Source organism: Alosa alosa, chromosome 4, assembly GCF_017589495.1.
Source record: "Alosa alosa isolate M-15738 ecotype Scorff River chromosome 4, AALO_Geno_1.1, whole genome shotgun sequence".
Classification (NCBI taxonomy): Eukaryota; Metazoa; Chordata; class Actinopteri; order Clupeiformes; family Clupeidae; genus Alosa; species Alosa alosa.
Genome location: NC_063192.1, coordinates 15,362,610 through 15,386,346, shown reverse-complemented (window position 1 = coordinate 15,386,346; position 23,737 = coordinate 15,362,610). Strand labels below are relative to the sequence as shown.

The following is a 23,737-nucleotide window of genomic DNA, read 5'->3' as shown; positions in this document are numbered from 1 at the left end:
ACGCACATGCGCAGATCATTCGGAAGTCCAGAATGTTCCATTATATACATGTTGTTACCAAAGATTCTATAGTTAACTTTAACTTTATCAACCGTCTCTGTTGTTACATTGTATCATCTCGCATAGGCAAATGTCGCATCGATTAGATAAGTGAGATTTCTTCAGCTTTTAGGAAAAAAATCGTAACATTGTAACATTGAGAATATTAATGACGCGTTTTGCGTTTCTTTATCACAGGCATTGATTGACTTGCTGTTAGCCATGTTAACACAGGGTGGCGATATAGCTTTAGAATCCATTCATCATGGTGCATTTATTCTCTCTATGTGTTTAGATAGATAGATAGATAGATAGATAGATAGATAGATACTTTATTGATCCCCAGGGTAAATTCAAGGTCTCAGTAGCATACAGACAATACACATTCACTAACAGCAGAAAGAGTAGGCCTAATTAAAAGTATATAATATAAAAAACACAACTAAGCAATAAGGACAGTAGAAGATAAAGAATATACTAAATATACTAAAATACAAATTATACTAACTAACACTTGATCTAAATCAATTCTAAAAACAGTATCCACATAGTGGGTGATTAATCAATCAAGAGGCGCTTGCAATGAGTGAGGCATAGTAAGGTAAGGTAAGGTGCTCTGTGTGAATGAGTGTCATGGTGATAGTGCAAATGAGTAAGTCCAACAGTGCAACAGTGCAAGAATAAAGTCTATATATCTACTATATATACTAGTCTATAGATCTACTATATATAACTATATTAAGAAAAGGTATAAGTGTGGCCACAGTTCGGCTGTGGCATGGAGGGAGGGGTTATGCATATGTGCTAATATAGCACGCAAACAGTGAGCCAGAAAGAGAGTGGTAAAAAGTGTCTAGTGGACAGACAGTATCCAAACATGGAGGGGGTGAAGAGGCAGACAGACTATGCAGAGAAGTCTATCTCTCCTCTTCCCTTAAGTGAAGCATTGAACAGTTCAATGGCCCTGGGGACAAATTACTTCCTCAGTCTGTTCTCTTGTGCAAGGCAGTGAGTGAAGTCTCCAGCTGATCAGGCTCTTCTGCTTAACAATAGTGCTGTGGAGTGGGTGACACTCAATGTCCAAGATGTTGATCAGTTTGTTCAGGGTCCTTTTGTCAGATATTGAAGTGATGCACTCCAGTTCAGCTCCCACTGCAGAGCCAGCTTTCCTTACCAACCTGTCAATTCGGTAAGGAAAGCTGGCTCTGCAGTGGGAGCTGAACTGGAGTGATCTCTCTCTCTCTCTCTGTGTTTGTGTGTGTGTGTGAAATGAAAGACAGGACGCACAAAATTGTTTGTCTCATCATTGCACAAACCTCTCTGCCCCAAGCCCCATCCTCTCTCTCTCTCTCTCTCTCTCTCTCTCTCTCTCTCTCACACACACACACACACACACTCACCCACACACCCACAAGCACACACACACACACACACACACACACACACACACACACACACACACACATTCATACAAGCAGTCATTCACACCTGAATCTCAATTAGCCTACTGTACGTCATCTTGTTGAGAGGTGATTTCTTTATTCAGATTTCTTTATTCAGAGGGGGGTAGATATTATCACACAGTCAGAGGGCATGCTTGCCTGCGTTTGCTTTGTAGGATAATAACGGGGTCCATGAAGAATGCTCAGTGGATTATGTTGTTTAAGTGCCACCCTATCAGACTTGCCCAGACACCCAAACCGAGAGAGCGGAGCTCTGCACTTCCTTTGATAGATGAGCTCCGCTGACTGCTACTGCAAGAATGGCCTTTCGGCTGCCACGGTAACCAATAAGCCAGTTTTCATTCAGAGGGTGGTTTGCAACTCCACACCTGAGCGCTGCACTAGATTATGATTAAAAATTGACTTTGGCTTGTTGAAATGTTGGGTCCCAGAAAGTATGTGAGTTGAAAGTCTATTAAATTCAGGACTGTAATTTGAAAGGTTACAGCATACTGTGTATGAATGCAAAATGGAAAAGCCTGAAATCAGCTCTGACTGTGTCACGCCATGATACATATACTTTTACATCGAGAAAGCTCTTTCACCTTGACAGCTTGTCAAGAGTTTATAAGTCAGAACATGTAAAAGGCACCTTCAAAGCTAGGACCTAAAAGGTAAACATTAGGGTTTGGGAGGAACATTTAAACGTTATTCGATGGCAACAAGTAAAGAAAAGGGCATCAAGAGAGTTGATTCCCCTCATTTTCTTTTCGTGGATGTACAGATCCACTGAAGCATATTTCCCTTCGGCTGATAACATTGAAAAGATACAGACAGAAAGATTTGTTCCACAAGTAGCAGGCTAGTTATTGACCTATGTCTTCATATTGTATACAATAATAAGAACACATGGCCAAATCAATTTTGGGAGATTTTGTACTCCTGTTTTCTATCTAATGTAAAGTGCACTAGTCTGTAAGGTGCATGAGTCATTGATTTGTGATGAGATGCAGGAAACCCTTTGTTTTATTGCTGAGCAGTGGAGTGTATCATGATGATGAATGGACCCCATAACTGTGGTGGCACAAAGTGATTCAGGGAGTTCATGGCGGTCACACTACTACATTCCCAGAGAAAATGTGCAATCTATAACCCTCTAGGGATTTTCCCCCCAGAAAAAAAAACTGTGATGGTTCATTTTCAAAACCATGCCAGTGTGATGACCCTACACCAGCTTTGTTGCCAGTGGTAACTGTGAAGGAATCCATAATAATGAATAATCTCCCCAATTCTAATTCAGAAAAGATGCCATGGAAAAACGTAGGCTCTAACAAAAAAAAATCCCTTTGAGAATTTATATAGGTATGCACCCGTGGAGCATTTATGTAATAAACCCTCTGGATTATGCACTGGATTATGCACAGAAAACCACATATACCCCATTTGTAACTACTGGATTATGCACAGAAAACACATGCACATATACCCCATTTGTAACTACTGGATTATGCACAGAAAACACATGCACATACCCCATTTGTAACTACTGGATTATGCACAGAAAACCACATATACCCCATTTGTAACTACCACTGCGCAGTCCGTACAGCTGGAGCATCATCTGGGTAAAAATAAACTTGGCACTTGATTAAGGAACAAGCATCCGTGTCAGGCAGCGTGACCTGTGCGGCGTGGGGAGAAGCCCCAAACATGGAACCCCCTGAGCTGCCGAGAAACCACTGAGGCACCTCTGAAGACACGGAGAGCGTGTGAAGCTGCCTGCCAGAGCATGGAGGATTTGGGGAAAAGGGTTTGCCTCTTTACCGAGGGGAAAGGCTCAAAAGCAGAGCACCCCCGCCTCTACCAATGTCTTCTTCTTTCTTCTCCTCTGTCTTCCTCTCTATCCCTCCTTCTCTTTCTACTGCTCAGAGTCTGTCCATCCCTGCAGGGGTGTCCATGGTGGAGTTGAATATGCACAGGCCTAGTGCCTGTCACATGTGTGTGTTCCTGCATTATTGAAGAGGATGACTTGGGCTTACTAAGTGCTCCTCTGCCCTGCCGGTGGTACCTCAGCCTATCTGTTTAAATATAACCCTGAACACCAGGTCCAAAAACCCCAGGGCTGTGTGTGTGTATGTGTGTGTGTGTGTGTGTGTGTGTGTTTGTGTGTGGTGAGGTGATGGGCAAGGGGCAAGGCATGTTTCCATTTGAAAGCTGTTATATAAAAATATGAAGGTGGAGAGGGGAATCTCCATCCCTTTTCCATAATTTTTTCTGGGATGCCATTTTTCAGGATGCCAGTTCAGTGCTGTGGATATATTGTGAATGCTTCAGTGAAGAACATTTGCATTTCAGTCCTTTTCCAATTAAAAAAAAACATGTTTGCTTGACAGAACCTGCCTGTGATTTTTCTGGTAATATGTCCATTAACAGCACAATCTTTGACAAACAAGCTGAGATGGAGTGTTTTGCAATTAGAATGAGTACCTTATCTCTACCCCAGAGAAGAAGTGGTGATCAAAGTATGACAAAAATAAGAAAAATAGTCTACTTAAGTCAGTTTCATGAGTCACGACCCCCCTTACCCAACCCCCCAGTAAAAGTTCATATAGTTCATGGACAATAGCAAATTCGTGGAGAAAAGGCCATTATGACACATCCGAAATGCCTCGCAGAGTAAATTTGTGAGTGTCGGTGTGATTCGTCCCCTGAGTGACAGCCCATGACATGAATTTGACAGGACACTGTCCACCGAATCAGTACGCATACAAAACAGCTTGAACATTGGCATGGTATGAATCAGTTCTGACACGCGGAGAGGGGAAAAAACAGCTGGGAGTCAGGGAAATTGGGGAGGGAATGTTTCCAGACATTTGTGTTGGTATCTAAATGGTTGAGTGGTTGGTGCTGTTGCAATTCCAGGGGCTTGAAATTTTCATTCAACTTGAAGGCTGATTTTTCTGACACGGCTGAAAAGGCATTAAATTATGGCAATTCACAGCACTTCATTTTAGGTGCTCCTTCTCCCGAGAGGTGTGAACATGCACTACATGGCTCTTGCTATTTATGTGGCAAATGGCTGATGGGGAGAAAATAACACGCGTTTGGCAAACATCACAGCGCAGTGGGCACATTGTAAACAATGCCCTGGCATGAGCAAAGCACTTCTGGGTGGCATCTTGAGGCACTTTGGCGAGTGGAGTGCACTGTTGTGCCCTCTTTGGGGATAGGAAAGTTTTGGACCCAAGCTGGAGTGAACATCAAAGAGCATCTCTAACAGCGCAAGAGAACTGCAGAGGGGTAGTAAAGCAACCTGAAGCCATCTGTCTGGACCACCGTGACAACACCAGTTACCGTCTCCCATGCACCCTCAAACCGCCGCAGCTGGCTTTCTCAAACCATTAGGTGTGTCAGAGGAATATCGGTTTCAGAGGTGACAAACACTACCCAGATCAACAAGAGAGAGGAGAGGAGAGAGTGAAACAGAGTGAGAGAAAGAGAAAGAGAAGGAGATAGAAAGAGGAAGGGGAAGAGAGAATGACACAAGGCAAACGAGAGGGCTCCATCTCTTCCTCCCTCACACCTAACTTCACATAAATATCAGAGTGATGCCCAGGGGGCTAGTGCTGCTGATTATTTATTTACTGTTTATAAATATTGATCGAGGGGAAAAAGCAGATGTGCAAATGAGCAGCAGGAGGTACTGTTCTCCCTCAGATAAACGCATAATCCGCAGTGGCAAGGCGTTTCATCCCAACGCCACGGCATACTGATAGGAGTGATGAGGAGGAAACAGTGAGCTAAACGCACCCCAACCAACAAAATCATGCTCCACACAAACAAATGGAAGTCCTCTATGCAGATTAGCCTTTCACAGGCCCACATATCAACGGCATGGCACATGAGCAAAATTTGTAAGCCATTGGTGTTGACAAATTTCTAACATGATAGCCAAACGCTGGCTGAACAGCTTTTGGAGTAAGGAGTGCACAGTTCTTTGTCTCTGCTGGCTTCAGCATAAATAATCTCAGCCCCTACAGCTAAATAAGGCTTCCATCAAAGTTGGGTCATTCAGACGCACTGATGAGCGTGTTCATTGTTATGATAATCATTTTGTCAGCTGCGCGACAAGCCGAGCAGGGCATTTTTAGAGGCAATAATTCTGAGGGGCTGCATCACTGAAGTTGACACTGTCAGTCAGCTGGCTACAGGTCAAAACAATTCCCTCTAAAAGAGACAAACACTTGCAAATCAAAATGGAAGCAAGGGAAGTGTGAAATTATCACTTTGGATCTTGTTAGAAGGGGGTGTCAGGAGTGGCTTTGTGTTCTTGTAACTGCCATGCCCTAAGGAGGATGGGATGTCATGGGGGACTGCTTTGGGCTCACCCACGCACCCCCCACCCCCCCACCCCGACTCCCAAACCAAAAAAATATATATACATACACACACACACACACTAATACACACACCCTAATACACACACATGGGCGCGGACACACACACACAAACTAGCCCAGAGCTGGCCTAAAGCAATAGTCAAGAGAGGTTGGGATATGATTGCGTGCATGTCTCTCTCTCTCTCTCTCTGTCTCTCTCTCTCTCTGTGTGTGTGTGTGTGTGTGTGTGTGTGTGTGTGTGTGTGAGAGAGAGTGTGAGTGTGAGTGTAAGAGTGAGTGTGTGTGAGTGAGTGTGTGAGTGTAGAGGTTTGCTGGTCCACTCCCTTCATTCCCCTCCTCCCCTCAAGGGATCTCCTCCTCTCTGCGTGTGGATGGAGTTGAACCACATCTTGAAACGCATCACATGTCCCGTTACCCACTTACTGGGGGTTCATTAGTGTACTACTGAGCAGTGTGTGTGTCTGACTATGCGTGTGTGTGTGTGTGTATGATGTGTGTGTGTGTATGATGTGTGTGTGTGGGGGGGTGGAGGGTAGGGTAGGATGGTTCTGTCTGATGAGGGAAAACGTGAGGCAAGTTTACAGGCAGGAATGCTCATTCCTCCACCAATCGCCCGAAAGGACGTAGCACAAAAAAGAGAATGAATAAATATCTCCTCCACACGGAGGCAAAAAAAAAAAAAAATTCACAGAGAAAAGCTTAATCCCTGCCCACATGCAGTACATTTTGAAACAGGATTTGAATAAATGTATCTTAAATGAGACACTGATACATTTTAAAATTAGGGAATTGCACCTCTCCTGGCCCAGTGGTCAGCCTCTTAGGATGCTCCCTTTGTAGCCATTTGGAGTGGGAACATGCAGGGAACTCTTTACACCACATGACGAATCACCTTCTAGGGAGAAAGTCCATATGTCAATGTATTGGCATTCTTATATTGGAGACATCATTTGTGTGCAGAGCTGTAGCTGACATATTTGATTAGCTATTTGATATGTACCACAGCACACTACATAGGATTATTATGACCCTGATGCTGTTTGCTATGTATAAGGCATGCACCACTGACTGTGAGGCACCCTTCTGATGAAATGAGTCAATCAACAGTGATATAGGCCTATAGTGTGTTTCAAGAGCACAAAAAGGGCATTGATTCCCAATGGGTTATTGGCTATCATATGCACACACAATGAGACCACATCCTGATTTATTATGAGATTTGGGTTCGCATGATAGAAACATTCCCGAGTGGCTACATTCTTCCCCCCAAAATGTTGTCTAAAATGAAATGAGCATGGAATGCACGCAAACTTTGGCATAAACACAGCGCAATAACAGAGCGATGTGAGATTTCAGATGAGAAGCCCAGCGGTCGAGTGGGATGAGCATGCAATGGCTTCAGTGAAATCATGCATATGTAATTCAAGCTTTGTATTTTTAAAGCAAAGGAGAAAGTTTGCTGGGGCTGTGGGGCTATTAAAGTTGCATGTGCACTGGGAATCCTCCAGCGCAGCATTTCGACAGAAATCTCCTGCCAGTTTCAAGCTCAATTGTCTGTCGGAGAGACACACAGTCTCAAACTACGGGTGCGGTAAACAAAGATGGATTGCATCCTAAAGAGATGGTCTTTCACTGAACATTTGACCAGTTCTATGCACTGTCATACACTGTCTGCTCGCCTTGGAGTGGGCATGACAGGCGCCTAAACAAAAAATGCAGACTGTGTAAATCTCATCTCTTCATTATCAGTGTCATCAACTGGGCCAGAATGGCAACCACAGAAATTACCTGTTAGCGCTCCTGTACCAGAGCTGCTACATATATATTACTTTGCCTCAAGCTATTCAATTTCCTAGGAGACACAGCAAACAGTCGCGAGTCGGCGCCGACGGTGAATAGAAGCGATTTTCTGAATTTCGAAGTGAGCTGGAAAAACAGTTCCTCTTAATCAGTTTCACAAATTTGTTCATGGATGTGGTGCGCATGCATGCGCTCTATCTCTCTTCGTTCTCTTTCGCACATGCATGCACACACACACACACACATATACACACACACTAATCCTCCTTAAATGAAGAGGGAGAGGGAGAGACTCACACATACAGACAGAGAGAGGGAGAGAGAGAGAAAGGGAGAGAGAGAGCAAGGGAGAGAGAGAGTGACTGACTGACTGAGAGAGGACGAAAGAGGGAGAGAGATGGAGAGGCGGGGGAAACCACGCTTTTAAGAGATTTGATAGTAATTTGAAGCGTCATAATTATGAGGAAATGTGCAAGCCTCGAAAGGAAGAATTTCTAGAAATGTTGCGTTTCTAAATTGAATTCAGAATTCTGAAAAGTGTCCATGAGAAGAAATAATGCCGGACGTGTTTCATTCCGGAGAGGAACCATAGAAATGGAATTTGACGTAGCTGGCATTGGACAATGTTTCACATGTTAGAGACGGGCAGAAAGTTCTATATGGAGTATTTACATATGTACGAAGTGAGTCTCTGAAGTTCTGATTGGCACTTCTGAACACCTCGGTCTACGCGCGTTTCACGTCAGGATGGAAATGTCAGGTAAGCAAATGACCAACATCATTACCGATCTCGTTCTTTTTTTCAGCACCACGGACAGAGACACAGACCATCAACTCACGCACGCGTGCACCACATTTTCTACCCAGAGCCGTCACTGTTTGATTGTTGAAGTCACAGTAGTCTGCTCACATGTACAACTGCGTATGGTGTGTTGAAGTTGAGTGCCTGAGTGTCAAGCAAGCCTGCCGTTTTCATCATCCCTCTGGTAAAATAGGCTATTAAAGATTTGCTAAACATCCTGTGGAGCAAACACAGGCTCTGGAGAGATCTGAATTAGCTTCACAAGTATTTCTGAATATATTTTATTATCTCAGTTCATTTGCAGTTTGTTACAGTGTACACTGTGTAGAGTTGAGTCCCTTAAATGCTTTTTTAGTGGGGGGTGATGCATCATATGTTAAAGAATTTTTAAAAGGATGTACTCTGTGTTGCTTGTTATCAAGCAGATAGCCTAGATAGATCTGTTTTGTCAGTGATTATTTTTTTTTAGATAAACACAATTAATTTTTTTCTCTGACGTTGTAGTTCTCAACCAGAGCCTTGCAGACATCTTTTCACCATATCTTTCCCTTCAACAGTTCACCCACGCAACCTCTCAAAGCCTGAACAGCATGCTCTCATGCTGGCTTTTAGTCGAGCTTCATAATGAATGTCAACGAAATCATCACAGAGGAGAAATCTCCTCAAATCTCCTTCTATAAGCTACCAGGGCAAAGGCAGAGACAGTGTATTACTAATGTAAAAACTTGGCAGTAGGCATTCTGAGTCAGTTCAACTGTAATGTGCATTAGTAAGGATAGGTCCCTACAATGAGAGAGAGAGAGAGAGCGAGAGAGAGAGAGAGAGAGAGAGAGAGAGAGAGAGAGAGAGAGAGAGAGAGAGAGAGAGATGTTACCCGAGAGTCAATTGTATTGGGAGATCGGTGGGTCTTGTTAGACCAGGAGTCAATGGCATGTTAACCTCTGGTGCCTGTGCAACTCCCACTGCTCTCCAATTTCCTAATATGCTGTCACTGCACAGGCAGGCAACAAGGAGCTCGCTAGGATGAACTTTGACCTTAAATTAAAAATACTTCCATGCCGAGTCCATGCCCGTTCACATTTGGGAACAAAAGCCCTGGGTCAGTTTAATTTAATCAGTGTAATTGACCTGATTTAGTGGATGTGATCTCTGTCATCATTTCATTTTTTTTGGACTTTGATGCCCATCAGTAATGTCACAGTGTGTGATGTAATGATATCTCTTACTAGCTCATATTGAATCCTAGACAGCCAGGCAGATGACATATTTGTTATTGATTTATTGATGCTCTCCTGGTCAAGAAAATACCCACTATAGTGATGATGTCTATAGCTATCATTGCTTCAGTCGCAAGGGGGTTCCCTTTTCCTGGAAATAGGTCTCTCAGATGTTATCTGATTGTGATACTGCACAGATGAGTACATCTGAACACACTCACATGAATGGAAATATTATCATTTTGAGATCTGCTTCACAATGGAGTCACTACCTCACACACATGAACAGTTTTTGACCCGATCAGGAAAATGCTTCATATAACTATATTATGACATGCTCTTTATTTGATTAATAATGCACCACACTGTTCATAAGTATTGTCTGGTGTTAAAGATAACACTCTGTCACCTTCTGATTATGGCACTGTTTGACCTTAATTTTCTGCTGTGACACTATCATCTGCTTCATGTGGAAACATTGTTACAAGACATATGTGTTTTCAGTCACACAAAGAAAAGTATCCCTTAATTAGTGTTAGGAGTAGGATGTTAGACGTTAGACTCTGCTTGCACTCCCTGGAGAATCATCTGCAGCTAGAAGCATCAGATGGCCCATGGATCCTGAAATCATTAGGGAAAAAACAAATTCTTTAGGCACATTTGCTGACATACAAAGGTGGTTTTTTTGGTGAACAGAGATTATCCAGGTAGAAAAAAAGATTAACACATCCATAAACAAATGAAAAGCCAGACCAAGCATTCGAGTGTAACCCTGATGTATAATCAGGTTGGCTACTATGTCTTGTTCTCTTAGTGATTGCACAATCGTTTGGATTTGGGTTTAGGGGGCAGGTTGAAGGCCTTACCTGACTGGGTAATGATGAGCTACTACAAATACAACTGAAAGCCCATTCATTGGTGCTCTTTGTTGTGCCACTGGATTAGCCTAGTTGTTACAGATTGTTCCCTTTACAACTGTCACTTGTTGCTGATACCAGTTTTATATTGGAGACAATATTAGTGTTTTCAAAACTTATTGAAAGGGTTGGATACCTGCATTTTATCTAAGGCACCACACATTAGGCATATGCACACATAAGCACAGTATGCATGCAGACTACAATATATGCACATATGTTTTGATCGGATTTCACAGGAATTGGAAATCCCAGGTGCAAATCACACTGCACCAGCATATGAGTGGGTTTCAATATGTATAATAGATTTAACCAGAAGAATGTGCATAAAATGGCACATAGTTGTTTTTCCCATTACTATGGATGCCATCACCAGATTATGTCATATATTATCTGCAGTGGCGTATACAGAGATACAATATGTCATATTCATATGTTCCCAGTGAACCATGATGATCTTGTATTGTGCTATGGGATTTAAATCTATTAATAGTAAGCCTATGCATTCATTATAGAAATGAGTCTGTCTTAGACCTTCCAATTTCCAGTGATTTGTTGATTGGAACAAATATGTATGTGTTCTCTTCCATCAAATACAGGTTTCTTTGTGTACCTATGCACTGGATTGTAATAATGAGTGTTCTACTGTATATTTGATCATATCTCATTTGAGTTGGATTTATCCTGAGACCATAAACAAATAAGATTGCCCTTAGAAGCATTGGTAAGCATGGCAATATCCCACATGCATTCACTTACAGACTATGATTACAACAACAGGGAAAGGCTATCCATGTATTATTAAAACCCTCCATTATGTTGCTGGTCCTAAGTGATGTTTTATCACCATAAAAATTATATTTACCAGGGTGTGCGTTGGGGAGTGGATGTCGGCTCTGTTTAGCATCCAGGGATGCGCTACTGCTATGACTGTGAAGCCCCTTCCAAATCACATTAAGTGGGGAGATTGCGAAGTCTCTCTCCTAAAAGAATTAGTCTACCATATTGAATATGACTTTTAATTTTAGACAGGCTGCGGGCTGCAGCCAGCCTCTGAGTATCAAGGCTTTGGTGCTGGAAGAGAACCAGCCCCTTTCATCCCTGTTTAAAGTAAACGAGAGACACATTTTGAGGCTTTTTTGTGTGTAGTAATGAGCTGCACACTTATGTGCTGCCTGCCATGGATGTGACAGGTGTTGATGTGGATGACACATGACAGACAGATGGGTGGAGATTATCGTATGAAGTCAGAGTTAGCTAGGGAGTGGGGGACATCAAGGTATCTTGCATGGCTTTAACCACAGCTCTACCACAGCAAAATGGCCTTAGTAGTTGAAACTTGCTAACCAACAAAAAGCTACTGCAGTGTCCTTTTGGGAGAACATCTGTGACATTTTGTACAAAAATCCAGCCTGAAGTGGGGGAATCTATTCACAAAAGTGAAAAAAAGAAACACAAAAAAAGTGAGGCTCGAACAGCATCTTGCTTGGAAGGGATTCATATATAAATGATTTGAGCTGCCATGGCTAACACAGAACCAGGGAGTGAGAGCGTGTCCTGTTTTCAACAAAGCCTGGCTCCAACTCCTCACAACACACTCTCCAAAACACAACACATCCACAACACAAAACCCCTCTGTACTATTTGAAATCTCATCTCCCTAGTGGTTATCTCTGCAATCAGTGCCAAACCATACATCTTACATTCACAGAAGCGTAGACAGAAAAACTTCTCTCTGTTGGAAGTAGGGCTGTGGGTAGTGGGAACAGACTATATCCTCTGCAAATGGCCTTGCCGGGCCTCTCCCCTCACGGACCCCGGGCAGAACGCAAGACATTAAGTCCACAGATGGGCTGTTCTGTTCTGTTCAGTTCTGTCTCTGGAAATTACATCTGTCTCTGTGCTCTTAGTCACTATGGCTGAGCCACACGGCGCTTCGCGATGCACTCTATTAAGTCAGAGCCACCGCTGACATTGCCGTGTTTTCCGTCGACAAGGATCTGAGGAGAAGAGACGCTGTGCTGTGCATACCTTTAAGTCTGGAGATATAATTACCTTTCCCGTGATACAAATGTCCTCCGCCAAGCCAAGTTATGTTTGTCAGATTAAAAATACTATGTCGATTTAGCAAAGAAATACATTAATTTTCTTCCAAGGTAACATCAAATCACCTGTCAAAATGTACTGCTCCCTTTAATCAGTTCATAACAGACTTCAGTACACATCTTCTCTATGCCTCTATGGGTTTGCTAAATAAAAAAATTATTCTGTACATCACATCACATTTTTTTTTTGGGGGGGGGGGGGGGCTGAAGACTGTCATGGCTGATGGCTTAAAAAACGAAACCCTCAGAAGTATGGTAAAAATGCTTCTACCAAGAGTTTTGGTTCCATGATGTTTTTCTTTCCTTGGGCATTTCAAATATAAGTGCAAGTCAAGGGATCCTGTTTAATGCACTAGATCCTGCACTAGATCCTGTTTAATGAATCAGTATAGAGCAGAGTGCCAGTGGTTCCCAATAGAACTAGAACCAAAACCATGAGAGCACACTGTAGATATATCCTCCCTGCATTGCTTTAAAACCTAACTGTCTGCTGAAAACAGTGTTGTCTCACTATAAACATGAATGCATGGTAATTAGGCCTCCTACACTCTTTTGTCTCTTGCAGGTGCTTCAGGCAGAGGGTGAGCAATTTGGGTCCCTTCAGTCGTAGTAGCAGTATGACACCGAGTCCACCTACGTCCCCACTCCTCCGCTATGGCACGGTCTGGGCATCTGGGTTCAGGTTGAGAGGCTCCGGCCTGATGCCATGGTGGTGGCGGCCCATCCTGTGGCTCCTCTGGGTAGCTCTGGCGGGCCCCAGGGACATGGTGCGGGCGCACCAGCCCACGCACCCGCGCTCCATCAAGATCGAGGGCGACATCACGCTGGGCGGCCTCTTCCCGGTGCATTCCAAGGGGCCTGCGGGCGCGTCGTGCGGCGAGATCAAGAAGGAGAAGGGCATCCACCGCATGGAGGCCATGCTCTACGCCTTGGACCAGATCAACAGCGACCCGGAGCTGCTGCCCAACATCACACTGGGCGCGCGCATCCTGGACACGTGCTCACGCGACACCTACGCGCTCGAGCAGTCGCTCACCTTCGTTCAGGCGCTCATCCAGAAGGACACGTCGGACATACGCTGCTCCAACGGTGAGCCGCCAATCATACGCAAACCGGAGCGCGTGGTGGGCGTGATCGGGGCCTCGGCCAGCTCCGTCTCTATCATGGTGGCCAACGTGCTACGCCTCTTTGAGGTAAGGGTCACTACAGATACTACTGTATGTGGGCTTTCCTTCCCCTTAGCACTAAAATCAGCAGCCAAGATTTCACATTTGTCACACACACCTGTCCACACCATGGGCTAGTGAACTAGCAAAACATTCACAGTTCAATCCCAATTCAAAATGAATTTAGAGCAGAGCAGAGCAGAGCAGAGCAGAGCGGAGCATACTCCCAAATGTTTTAACAGAATTAGATAATCCCCCATGACAAATTATTCCTGCTATCTCAATGACATTAGATGTTTACTCAAACACCCAGCAATTATGAGGAATGTTTGAGCAGAGTATGTCTTGCAGTAATTGCATTTTGCCTGACTCTATGGTGCGTTAGTGTCTGACTGGTTATTGTGGACAAGGATGGGCATAGATTTGAGGTCCTATGCATGCTAATATTGTGACTGAGTAGAATGCCTCTACAGTGACAGATATATTTTTAGAGATTTTGGACCTGCTATGCCTTCAGAATGAGTCAACGAGGAGACTGGCATTTGGAGGAGCAAATATTTCAAGCCACCTAATTTTTTATGCAGTCACAGCGAATCCTAAATGAGATTCTCTCTGAGGCTACTGAAATGTGTCCCAAAGTCTCTCCAATATAATGTGAAATCCTCACTAATTAAACGTGTCTTTTTTGGAAGAGGAGGGTCATGGTGCCTCATGTTCGACACACAGGGTCAGACTGACCGATGCCTCCGGTTTCAGCCTCCCCCACCCTCCTCAGTGGCTGCTCACGTCCTCTTAGCCTCCCCTTTGAAATGGACAGTTGGCCACTCTGACCATTCAGGCTGCCTGTAAGAATTCCTAGGGGTCTGAAGCTGCAGTTAATTGACAATGAGGATTTAGAAGCTGGAACTAATCGCGTTTTAGGCCTGATGGCTCTGATTCTCCCCAGGGTCCATCGAATTGGTTCTGGTGTTGTTATTTTTTGTTGTTGTTGGGGGTTTTTTTGTAACTAAGGGGATGGGGGGGACTGCAGATATCGAGGGAGGAAATGGATGAGGATACTGGATGAGAGACATCTCCCTTGATGGTCTTGCCTGTGAAATATTTCATACCGCTATGCGATTACAACCACCATGCGATTACAACCACAATAGTGACAAAGTAAGGTCAGCTTTTTTCCCGCATGTGCGTTGAGATGGCTTTGGAGGCCATGGTAGGTGTTCTGTGAAATATTGCCACTACAGAACCCGCTAGGGTGAACAACAACCCCCTTCACCAGGTGTGATAAAGGCTCAAGAGCCCACGCTCTGCATACTGATTGCGCATACTGACAGCGACATCACATTTCAAATAATAAAAAAAAAAACATAATAAATATGTATGAGCCCCCAAACAGTATCAACAAATTTGTGATGCAAACCATCCAACACGTTCTTTTTGAACGCTGCCCGATGCTGTCATTGGATTAAGCTGAATTGGGATGGAGAATAAAGCAGCCCATCAAGCGTACGAGGCCGTGGGACAGAACAAGCTCAATGCCAGGGCCTTGGGTTTTGTTGGCACAAGGGGCAGGGTGTGATCCAAGGCATGGCAAAACTTTGTGGAGATCAGAAGGGTTGGAAATGCAAATCAAAAAAATACATATTTCTTTTGTTGTTTCCCCCTCCTCCCTGTCTACTACAAAGAATGATGACTGTATTTATTTAATCAGGCATCTTTAAGGTCAAACCTTGTTCAAGCAACCTCTCTGTCTCACTCATTCATTCAGTACAGCTCAGTCTACCCCCCTCCCAGACTACATGAGCCATCAGAATGTGAGTGGAGATATGAGACACACTCTGTCTCAATCTTTTTTTTGCTTCTTCTGGGGAGTGACTCCTGGCACACATTGGACACTGCACCAGAGCTGAGGAAAAATGTGGAATCTCCATGACTAATGTGGAGATTTACACCCTAAAGCTTATTGAGTATTTCCCTTTTTTTTCCCAGGCTTCCACAAAAACAAAATCCCATCCTACATGGGTCTTATATAAGAAATTAAATGGCAAAAAGGGGGACAGTATTGTTAGGGATGCTTGTTCGTGTTTCACTCTTTTGTTGCCGGGGAAAAGCAAAATTGATTTTATGAGACCTGACTGGCTGATGGATTTATCATGCTTTCTCAGTTGCCCCATAAAGGGATGGACAAGAAGACGCAGCTTAACATGCTTCAGACGAGCTGCTGTATGCATGTATCAGCATCATAGTCCTCTTAGTTCACTAGCTTGACCGTTAGCCTCAGTCTTTAGATGTTGTTCTTAGATGGCCCAAGCCCATATATCTTTATGGAGTAAAATGGCTGACTACCTGTGCTAGCTGGCTGGCTGACTGACTGTGGGTAAATTGCCGTTCTAGGAAAAACGATGCCATTTCCAGTGCACCTCCTCCTCAAGTAGAAAAACACACAACTGAAATGCATTATTTTCGTTTTGAAGAAGACAAGGAAACATTGTCTGGAAATGCCAGTCGATGCACCCTTTCCATTTATAGATGAAAGGAAATCATGGCAACGAATGAAAAGAGTGATGAGATTTATTCATGGAAACGTGTCAGATGGCTTTATTTTAAAGGATGAACTTGTCCATTGAAGTAGTGCTACATGAGAATAGATTTGAAACAAAAGGACGTCTCGTACGAGGACAGCTGTCAGAAGACAAGGCACTAATTAAATTCAGCCAATACAGTGGGAAGCAGACAATGGATAAAAGAAGAACAGGACAGAACACAGGCCCTTTTTGCATTTGTGTGATAAAAAAGCATTGAAGCACTCAGAGATACAATTCCGACCTCGCAGTTGTTCAGTGAGGCAAAAAACCCAAAATGAACGTTTTCTGATCACCTCATTTAATTAATTTTGTTTTGCCTTCAAAAAGGCCAGGGTCAGTTTTAAGAGAGATAAATCACCTCACTGTGTGTATTCATACATTAGTCAGATATATTTTTTTGTGTTTGTTATTAATGGTATTCCCACCCCAATTTCCTGTTTTGTTTTTCAAAAGCAACTTAGGCTGAGAGACAGAGTACAACAGAGACCCTGAGACAAGAATTAATTAATGAATGACTGGACATGTGCATATCGAAATGAGCCATTGGTGGACATTCAAGGGTTTGCTTTATGGGTCTCTAGCTTATGCCTGGTGATAGTTCAGGTGTGTGTGTCATTAACTTCAATGTAAGCTTTGTGTGGAAAAAAATATGTTATGCTGTCACATATCTGGAACAAATACCTTTGCACCTCACATCTCTGATGTTCATTGACTTCATGAATTCCCTCCCTGCCTCCTCCATGACTACACTCTTTGGTGTTTCTCCCAATAGAACCACCGTAACAAGATTTTCTTTGAGTACAGGACCTTTGTAGTTTGCAGTTGGAGTCCTTATGAGTCCCTGTATAACAGCAATTGTCTCAAACAAATCCTAAAGGACCCTTTTGATGAATGTATCTTCACATAAAAAAACACTATGGAAAACTTTTGTCTTTTGAGGGAAAAGCTAGGACGAGCGTCATACTGATCTCATATGCCCATAAAGTACCTTTTCAAATTCTGTTTGCTAAACATTGTGTATAACAATGGACATATCTTACATTACTTTCATTCACAGTCACACTTTGTTGAAAAATGTGTGGTGGTTTTATAGTGTAAGGTGGCAGTGAGTCACAGAAAGTTGAGGGTGAGCTTTGCTCAACATAGTGACTCTTCTTTAATACATACATGAAACGTATAAGTTGTGTTCTATACAGTTATGAGACCAGTAGTGTTCTGAGCTGTGCTCAAGCGTCAAACTTTTCTGGGATATTCTCTGATACGTCTCGATACTTTCTGAGCAGCACACCTGGAATTATCTTCAAAATATTTGGGGGGGATGAAGCTCAAATTTGAACAGGGAGGTTGGCGCCTGAGGCAAATCTCCTAAATAACTCTGGCTTTGCATATTCTGAGCCAATAATTCTTCAGTATCTCTGACAAAAGAGGAGGCGCAGAGTCGCTGAACGCTGTCAGTTTGTCTTATTTCCTCAAAAGTTGGTAAAGACACAACTACTACAAACGAGTAGAGCGGAGACCCTAAATGCCCTGTCGGTGTGTGCAATAACAGTGAGTAAATCTATCTTACTCCACATGCAGTCATGCACCCTCTTCTTGCTATTGGCCCCTCATTTAGATTACAGGGGCGTCATGGGAGTGATGCATAGGCGGAAAAAAGGAACAATATTGCAGTACCTGTCAAATCAAGTTTCAGTGTGGCCGACGAGGACTGATATTTGCTGGCTGGTTGTATAATTTCATAAGGCTGCACTTCGGTTGTTTATAGAGGACTGAAGATGGACTGTGCTTGGAACAAACTGCATGTTTTTTTAATAAGCAGACATTGCCGTCAAGGAAGTGCTGTAAATATTCTGCTTTTCAAACACAGACCTCTGGTTGGGTCAATGGCAAAACCAGGGTCTTGTATCTTCTAATTCTTACACAGAAAAAAACATCCTTACTCCTTAGTTATTCATGTTTAAATATGTTTTATATTTCAGGTTGTATTTTCTGGTGAGATGAATAAAGCACAGTGCTTATTTAAAACATAATAGAAAATTGTCCTCTGAAAAAACAGTATGATTCCTAATGACTACAACAAGCACTGAAAAGAGAAAATGTGTGGTCTTGCGTTTGGTCATTTGCCTGCTGTCGTTTCGCACAGTGGATGCTGTTCAGCATCCAAACTTACCTGCTGGGCATGAGAATGGAGCATCTTTCTCAGTCACAGAGATGCATTGCTGTCAGGCTTTTGTCACGATGGGGGGAGGCAGCCAAGTTGAATTATTACTCTCTAAAACGCCCTCGGCACTAAATTATTGAACGCCAGTAATGGCTTACAATACCCAAACAAAGTGGAAACAAAACTTCGGAAACTCGGGGGCTGAGACGTATAAAGATGCATTAACAGAAAAGGATCCCATGCAAGCTGACTGGTTGTCATACACCGCGCAGCTTAATAACACTTTCCCCCACAATAAGCCATTTAGCACGAGCCAGGGAGGCAGATAACACATCAGCCAGCTGTTAGCAAGAGAATTAGGCAAGCCTTGGGGAACAATAAGCCGATGGCAGCATCTCAGACTGCAGGCTATATTTAGTGTGATGAGAGGGACGAGTGGGGAAAAAGACTCGCTGTTTAAAGATTGGCTTCTCTAACTGCGTGTGACAAATGTTTGATAAAGTGCAAGGGTTCAGGTCCTCTTACTAATTGTGAGGCACGATGGATCATTAGTAAATTTAGATTACCCCAAAGCCTAATGCCCATTAATAAGAGATAAATAGGTCAATTTATGTTGTTACTGCCTATTATTTTGAAATATGAACTACAACACAGTCCAATGACTTGACATGGGCTAGGCCTGCATGTTTCCATGTTGTTTAATTGGAGCATGATGCCACAGATAACTGAAAGACTGTGTGTGGACAGAATCAGGCACTGATGTGGTGTGAATCCAGATCTGGTGAAGCACCAACAACAGTTGTCAGTTGACCAGGTGACTTGAAAAGTGAGAATGAAAGGTGACTGATTTAACTTAAACACAGACTCTTTGATCTGCATGCGAAGCGACGTGAATTTGTTTGGCCTGACCGTTAAAATGTAATGGGCATCTTTAAAAATGCATGCATGTTCTTGTTGTATGGGAAAGAATATTAATTGGAAAGATATTTATTTATATCTGTTCCGGTACATGAAGTATTCCAAAGCTCTCACCATTAAAAATGCAGTGGTAAAAAGTACCCCAAATCTTCTAAATCTGCATCAAACCGTCTGTGAGGGGAGACAGGCTTTCTCAGATGCCAAGCTAAAATAGTAAGCAGGCTGTAACGAAACCTTTCCCTGTCTGCCTCGTGAAGTCAGTTTGACAAGAAAAGAGTAGGTTAAGCTCTGCCTTGGGTGAGATTCACCCAAACCCTGTTCTTCCTTGACACTTTCCAAAGCCATTATGTGCTGGAGCATTGAAATGATTTGCAAGTGTGTTGTTGAAACACAAGTGCTTGTACACAGTAAACTCCCTGAAATATCTGAGGGTAAGCTGTGTTAGAAAAGGAGGTTTGACAGTGGATAACAAATCAGAAATGTAGGCCTACTTTATCAAAACATTTGGTGAATGTAAAATGGTGAAATCAAGGCTCAAGGCTAATATGTTTTGTTAGTCATAATATGTCCAGTAGAGCTGAGGGAAAAAGGCTAAATCAGTCTTGTATGACTTTTCCATGTAAATTCCACCTTCATGACAGCCAGGGGACCACCAGAAGCAGTATGGGAGGTTGTAAATAGTTCCTGAAACTCATTAATTACCATAATTGTAGCTTCAGGGTAAAGCGACTAGGTTCTTTTCTACGTGCACTGAATCTGGGGTGGAGCACACAGCACACCAAAGATTGAGAGATGCCCAAACTTCAACTGAACTTTCTGTCACCTCTACTGCAATCTCACAGCGAATGCCTAATACTATTTATGGCTGAATAAGAAAAGAGAGATAACAAAAACAAACACAAAGAAATAATAAATATACCACATTAAAAATTAATGGCAAGACAAGACATTGAAGGAAACATGTGAACATGCTCTCATCCCCCCACAGCAGGGCAAACAGATGGCTCACAGACAAGCTGTGTAACATATCTAGCACCACAAGGCACAGAGACACACGGACAGATATATCAATAAAGAAACAAAGGTCCACAGAAACATGTGTGGGCAAAACGACAACCGACAATCAAGCATGCATGAAGAAACAGAGGTACAGTACAACACGGAGGGTGCAAAAGGCAAACATAGAGACAGCTGGGTAGAGAGAGTTACTCCGAAAAACAGGACCAGTGGCAGCGAAACAAATAGACAGACAGATCAACAAACCAATTGGCCTATGGATAGACGTAGGCAGGTGTATGGGCACGGACATGCAGACAGTAATGCCTATTTCAATGGGCACACATTGTCTAGGTTGATGTAGACAGGGGCCATTATGGTGATTAAAAGATTGGATTTGGATCAAAGTCCCCCCGCTGAATGAAAGTGACACATTCTGATATTGAGTCTTTCTCAGCCAGTTCTCTGGAAATAGGGCAAGGTATTATTCCCATGTGTCAGGTTGAGGCCTGAGGCGACGGCATGCAGAAACTAATTAATCCCAAACACTAGCGCACCCATGGTCACGGAGCATGTCCTGCACGAATGGTCATTTCCATCCCATAATAGTAACAGTAAATGAACCCCCGTGTAACATTGATTTAGTGTTCCTGACTGTTTTGGGATTCCACGCTTTCAGCTTTAGGAGGAAGCTGAGATCTCGGGAATGTGACTGAGTGGTTAGAGATTCGCATAAGTTTGACTTAAATGTGAGAAATGCTGCTCCTGTCTCTTGATCTCTGTCTCTCTTGCCTCTGTGCTTAACTTAATTTAACTAAAACCTCTCTAATCCTCACAGATAATCTGTCAAATGGTCTCTGGGCCCCTCCACTCTTTCCCTTCTCTCACACCCCCACATCTACCTTTGGTCTCCTCTCTCGCTTCCACTCTCTGCGTCCCGGCTGGCCCCAACCTGCTTTAGATAACCACACTGCAGTATGTAGTAAGCCTTAAGTAGGGTTGGGTATCGTTTGAATTTGAATGATTCCGATTCCAATTCCGATTTCTTATTTCGATTCCTAACGATTCTCGATTCCGATTTTTTTAAGAGGCAGAGTCAAAAAAAGTTTAGGATATTTTAAATGAGCTAGCTAACCAACGGTCTTTCTCAGGGTATCTGCACATTTTCCAAGTGCAAATTTAAAGACTTTTAAGACCTTTTCAAGACATCTAAATGAAACTTAAGACTTTAACCCCCACCCCATTTTGGATGTCTACAGAAGTTACCAAATATATTTTGGCGAAAGAAAAATAATTGTGTGTGAATTACCTTCAAAGCTATAAATGCCCAAGTTTAGGGTCTGGGCTGCTTGCTTTTGAAGCTGGCTGTACATGTTTGGTTTTGCTTACTGCTGAGGCTGACTGTTCTTCACCTGTGTCTGTAGTAGCCTAGGCTACTTGCCAAAGACATGTGCACTGGACTGGATTCCCTTTAATATTTTTTCAAAGTTAGACTAAGCCAGTGTTTCTCAAACTTTTTTTCTGGGGACCCACTTTTTAAAAATGACAGACTATCGCGACCCAACTCGTGACTGTGGTAGTTAACAAACTATAAGCTATTTACATATTTTAATAAACCTACTTTATATAATTTACTATGTGCATCTATTGTCCAATATGCAGCACAGCAAATTAAAGTTAATCCACTACTTTACCTTTTGCATACCAGTTAAATCTAAACCAACCAAAGCTTGACTGAAACATTGCAAAAAACATTGACTTGTTTTAAATTAATTAAGAGACAGGTCCTCCTCGCATGATCCTGCTGAAAACTGCTGGTTTCATCTCAAGCACGCACGTATTATGAACGCACGTTTTTTTTTTGTAGCCAGTCGCCGACATTCAAAAAATATGCGGTTATAGTTCACAACTTTTGCGAAGTAGGCCTATACTACTGGGAAACGTTGGCAAGCAAGCTGCTGGCAGATATTACAGGTAGGCTATTATAACATTTTCTTCCCTAGGCTAGGCCAGCAACACACGCTGGAAAGATGCAAACAGGTCAACTTAACATATACAGTATTTCCTCCTGATTGCGAAGCACTGCACATAATTTGACCAGCAGTCTTCGCGTCCATAGTTTGTGAAACGATGCGGCGTCCGAGCAACGATTTTAGATGCCAAGCGCAACTCAAAAAAGGAGAACAAATGAGCGTCCGGCTTGAGGCTGCGCCGGACAGGGCTTTTAACATCAATATGTCCGGCCTAAATTCGAACGTATGGCCAACCTATCGCTCTTTCTCCCGCTCATTCTACCGTAGGCTTCCTCATTCCACGTAGGCTACCTGTATATCTCTCTGGCCTCAGCTACACCACGAAAACGTCAGGCATATTATTTTGTACATAGGCCTACTGTATTATTACCGTTTTCACACCTTTAACCACACCCGTGAAAAACATCTTCACTCTGCAACCACTACACTTCCTCCCGTAGCCTAATAGCCTAGTCCAGGGGTCGTCAAATGGCGGACCGCGGTCCGAGTCCGGACCCTGACGTGATCCTATCCGGACCCGGACCATAATAGCCTAATTTAGATTTTCACGTAAAATTTCAAAGTTGCGCTAAATGTTTCGTTAGGTTAGGATAACAGCATTTACTTCAGTAGCTTCACGAACCATCATTTCGCTTGCTGCTTCTCAGCCAGTGAAATCTGTGCATTCTGATAAAGTCGAGTCACTGATAGCCTGAAACGAGCGAGGAGAGGAGACGGGACTAGAAACAATCAGATGGATATGTAAGTTAGCGATAAGTAAGTTATTTTCAAATCATGGATTGCTCAAAGAAGAGAAAGCTAGACAGCGAGAACAGAGCTTTATATAACGATACGGGGGCAATACCACGCGTAACTGGACCTCGCTGAAGGTTAATTGAATTCCCCTGACCTAGTCACTTATACCTGTCGCTAAGCCCCGCCCCCATTGTTGCCGTGTGAAAACTCGGACAAACCATGGGACAAACAAACCAGACTTGATTAGAAATACATTGTGGACAATGGCAGCTGACAGTATATGAAAGCAGGCTTTGAGGACGTTTTGGTCGATAAAAGGATTTACTTTCCTCCAGAAGCTATCAAATGGGAGTTAAAGGAGAATTCCGGTGTGATATTGACCTAAAGTGTGTTGAAACATGTACAGAGTGTGAACGTATGTCTC

General features: G+C 43.1%; 1 protein-coding gene across 1 annotated transcript in view; it reads left to right on the top strand.

Moving 5' to 3' along the window:
• The first annotated feature begins 7,995 nt into the window (after nucleotides 1-7,995).
• Nucleotides 7,996-23,737, top strand: part of grm6a (glutamate receptor, metabotropic 6a) — a 38,356-nt gene continuing 22,614 nt past the window's right edge. Inside the window, exons 1-2 of the mRNA XM_048242050.1 lie at nucleotides 7,996-8,441; nucleotides 13,288-13,915. Of these exons, the coding sequence (XP_048098007.1) occupies nucleotides 13,340-13,915 (576 nt within the window). The 5' untranslated portion in view covers nucleotides 7,996-8,441; nucleotides 13,288-13,339. The remainder of the gene's footprint in view (nucleotides 8,442-13,287; nucleotides 13,916-23,737) is intronic.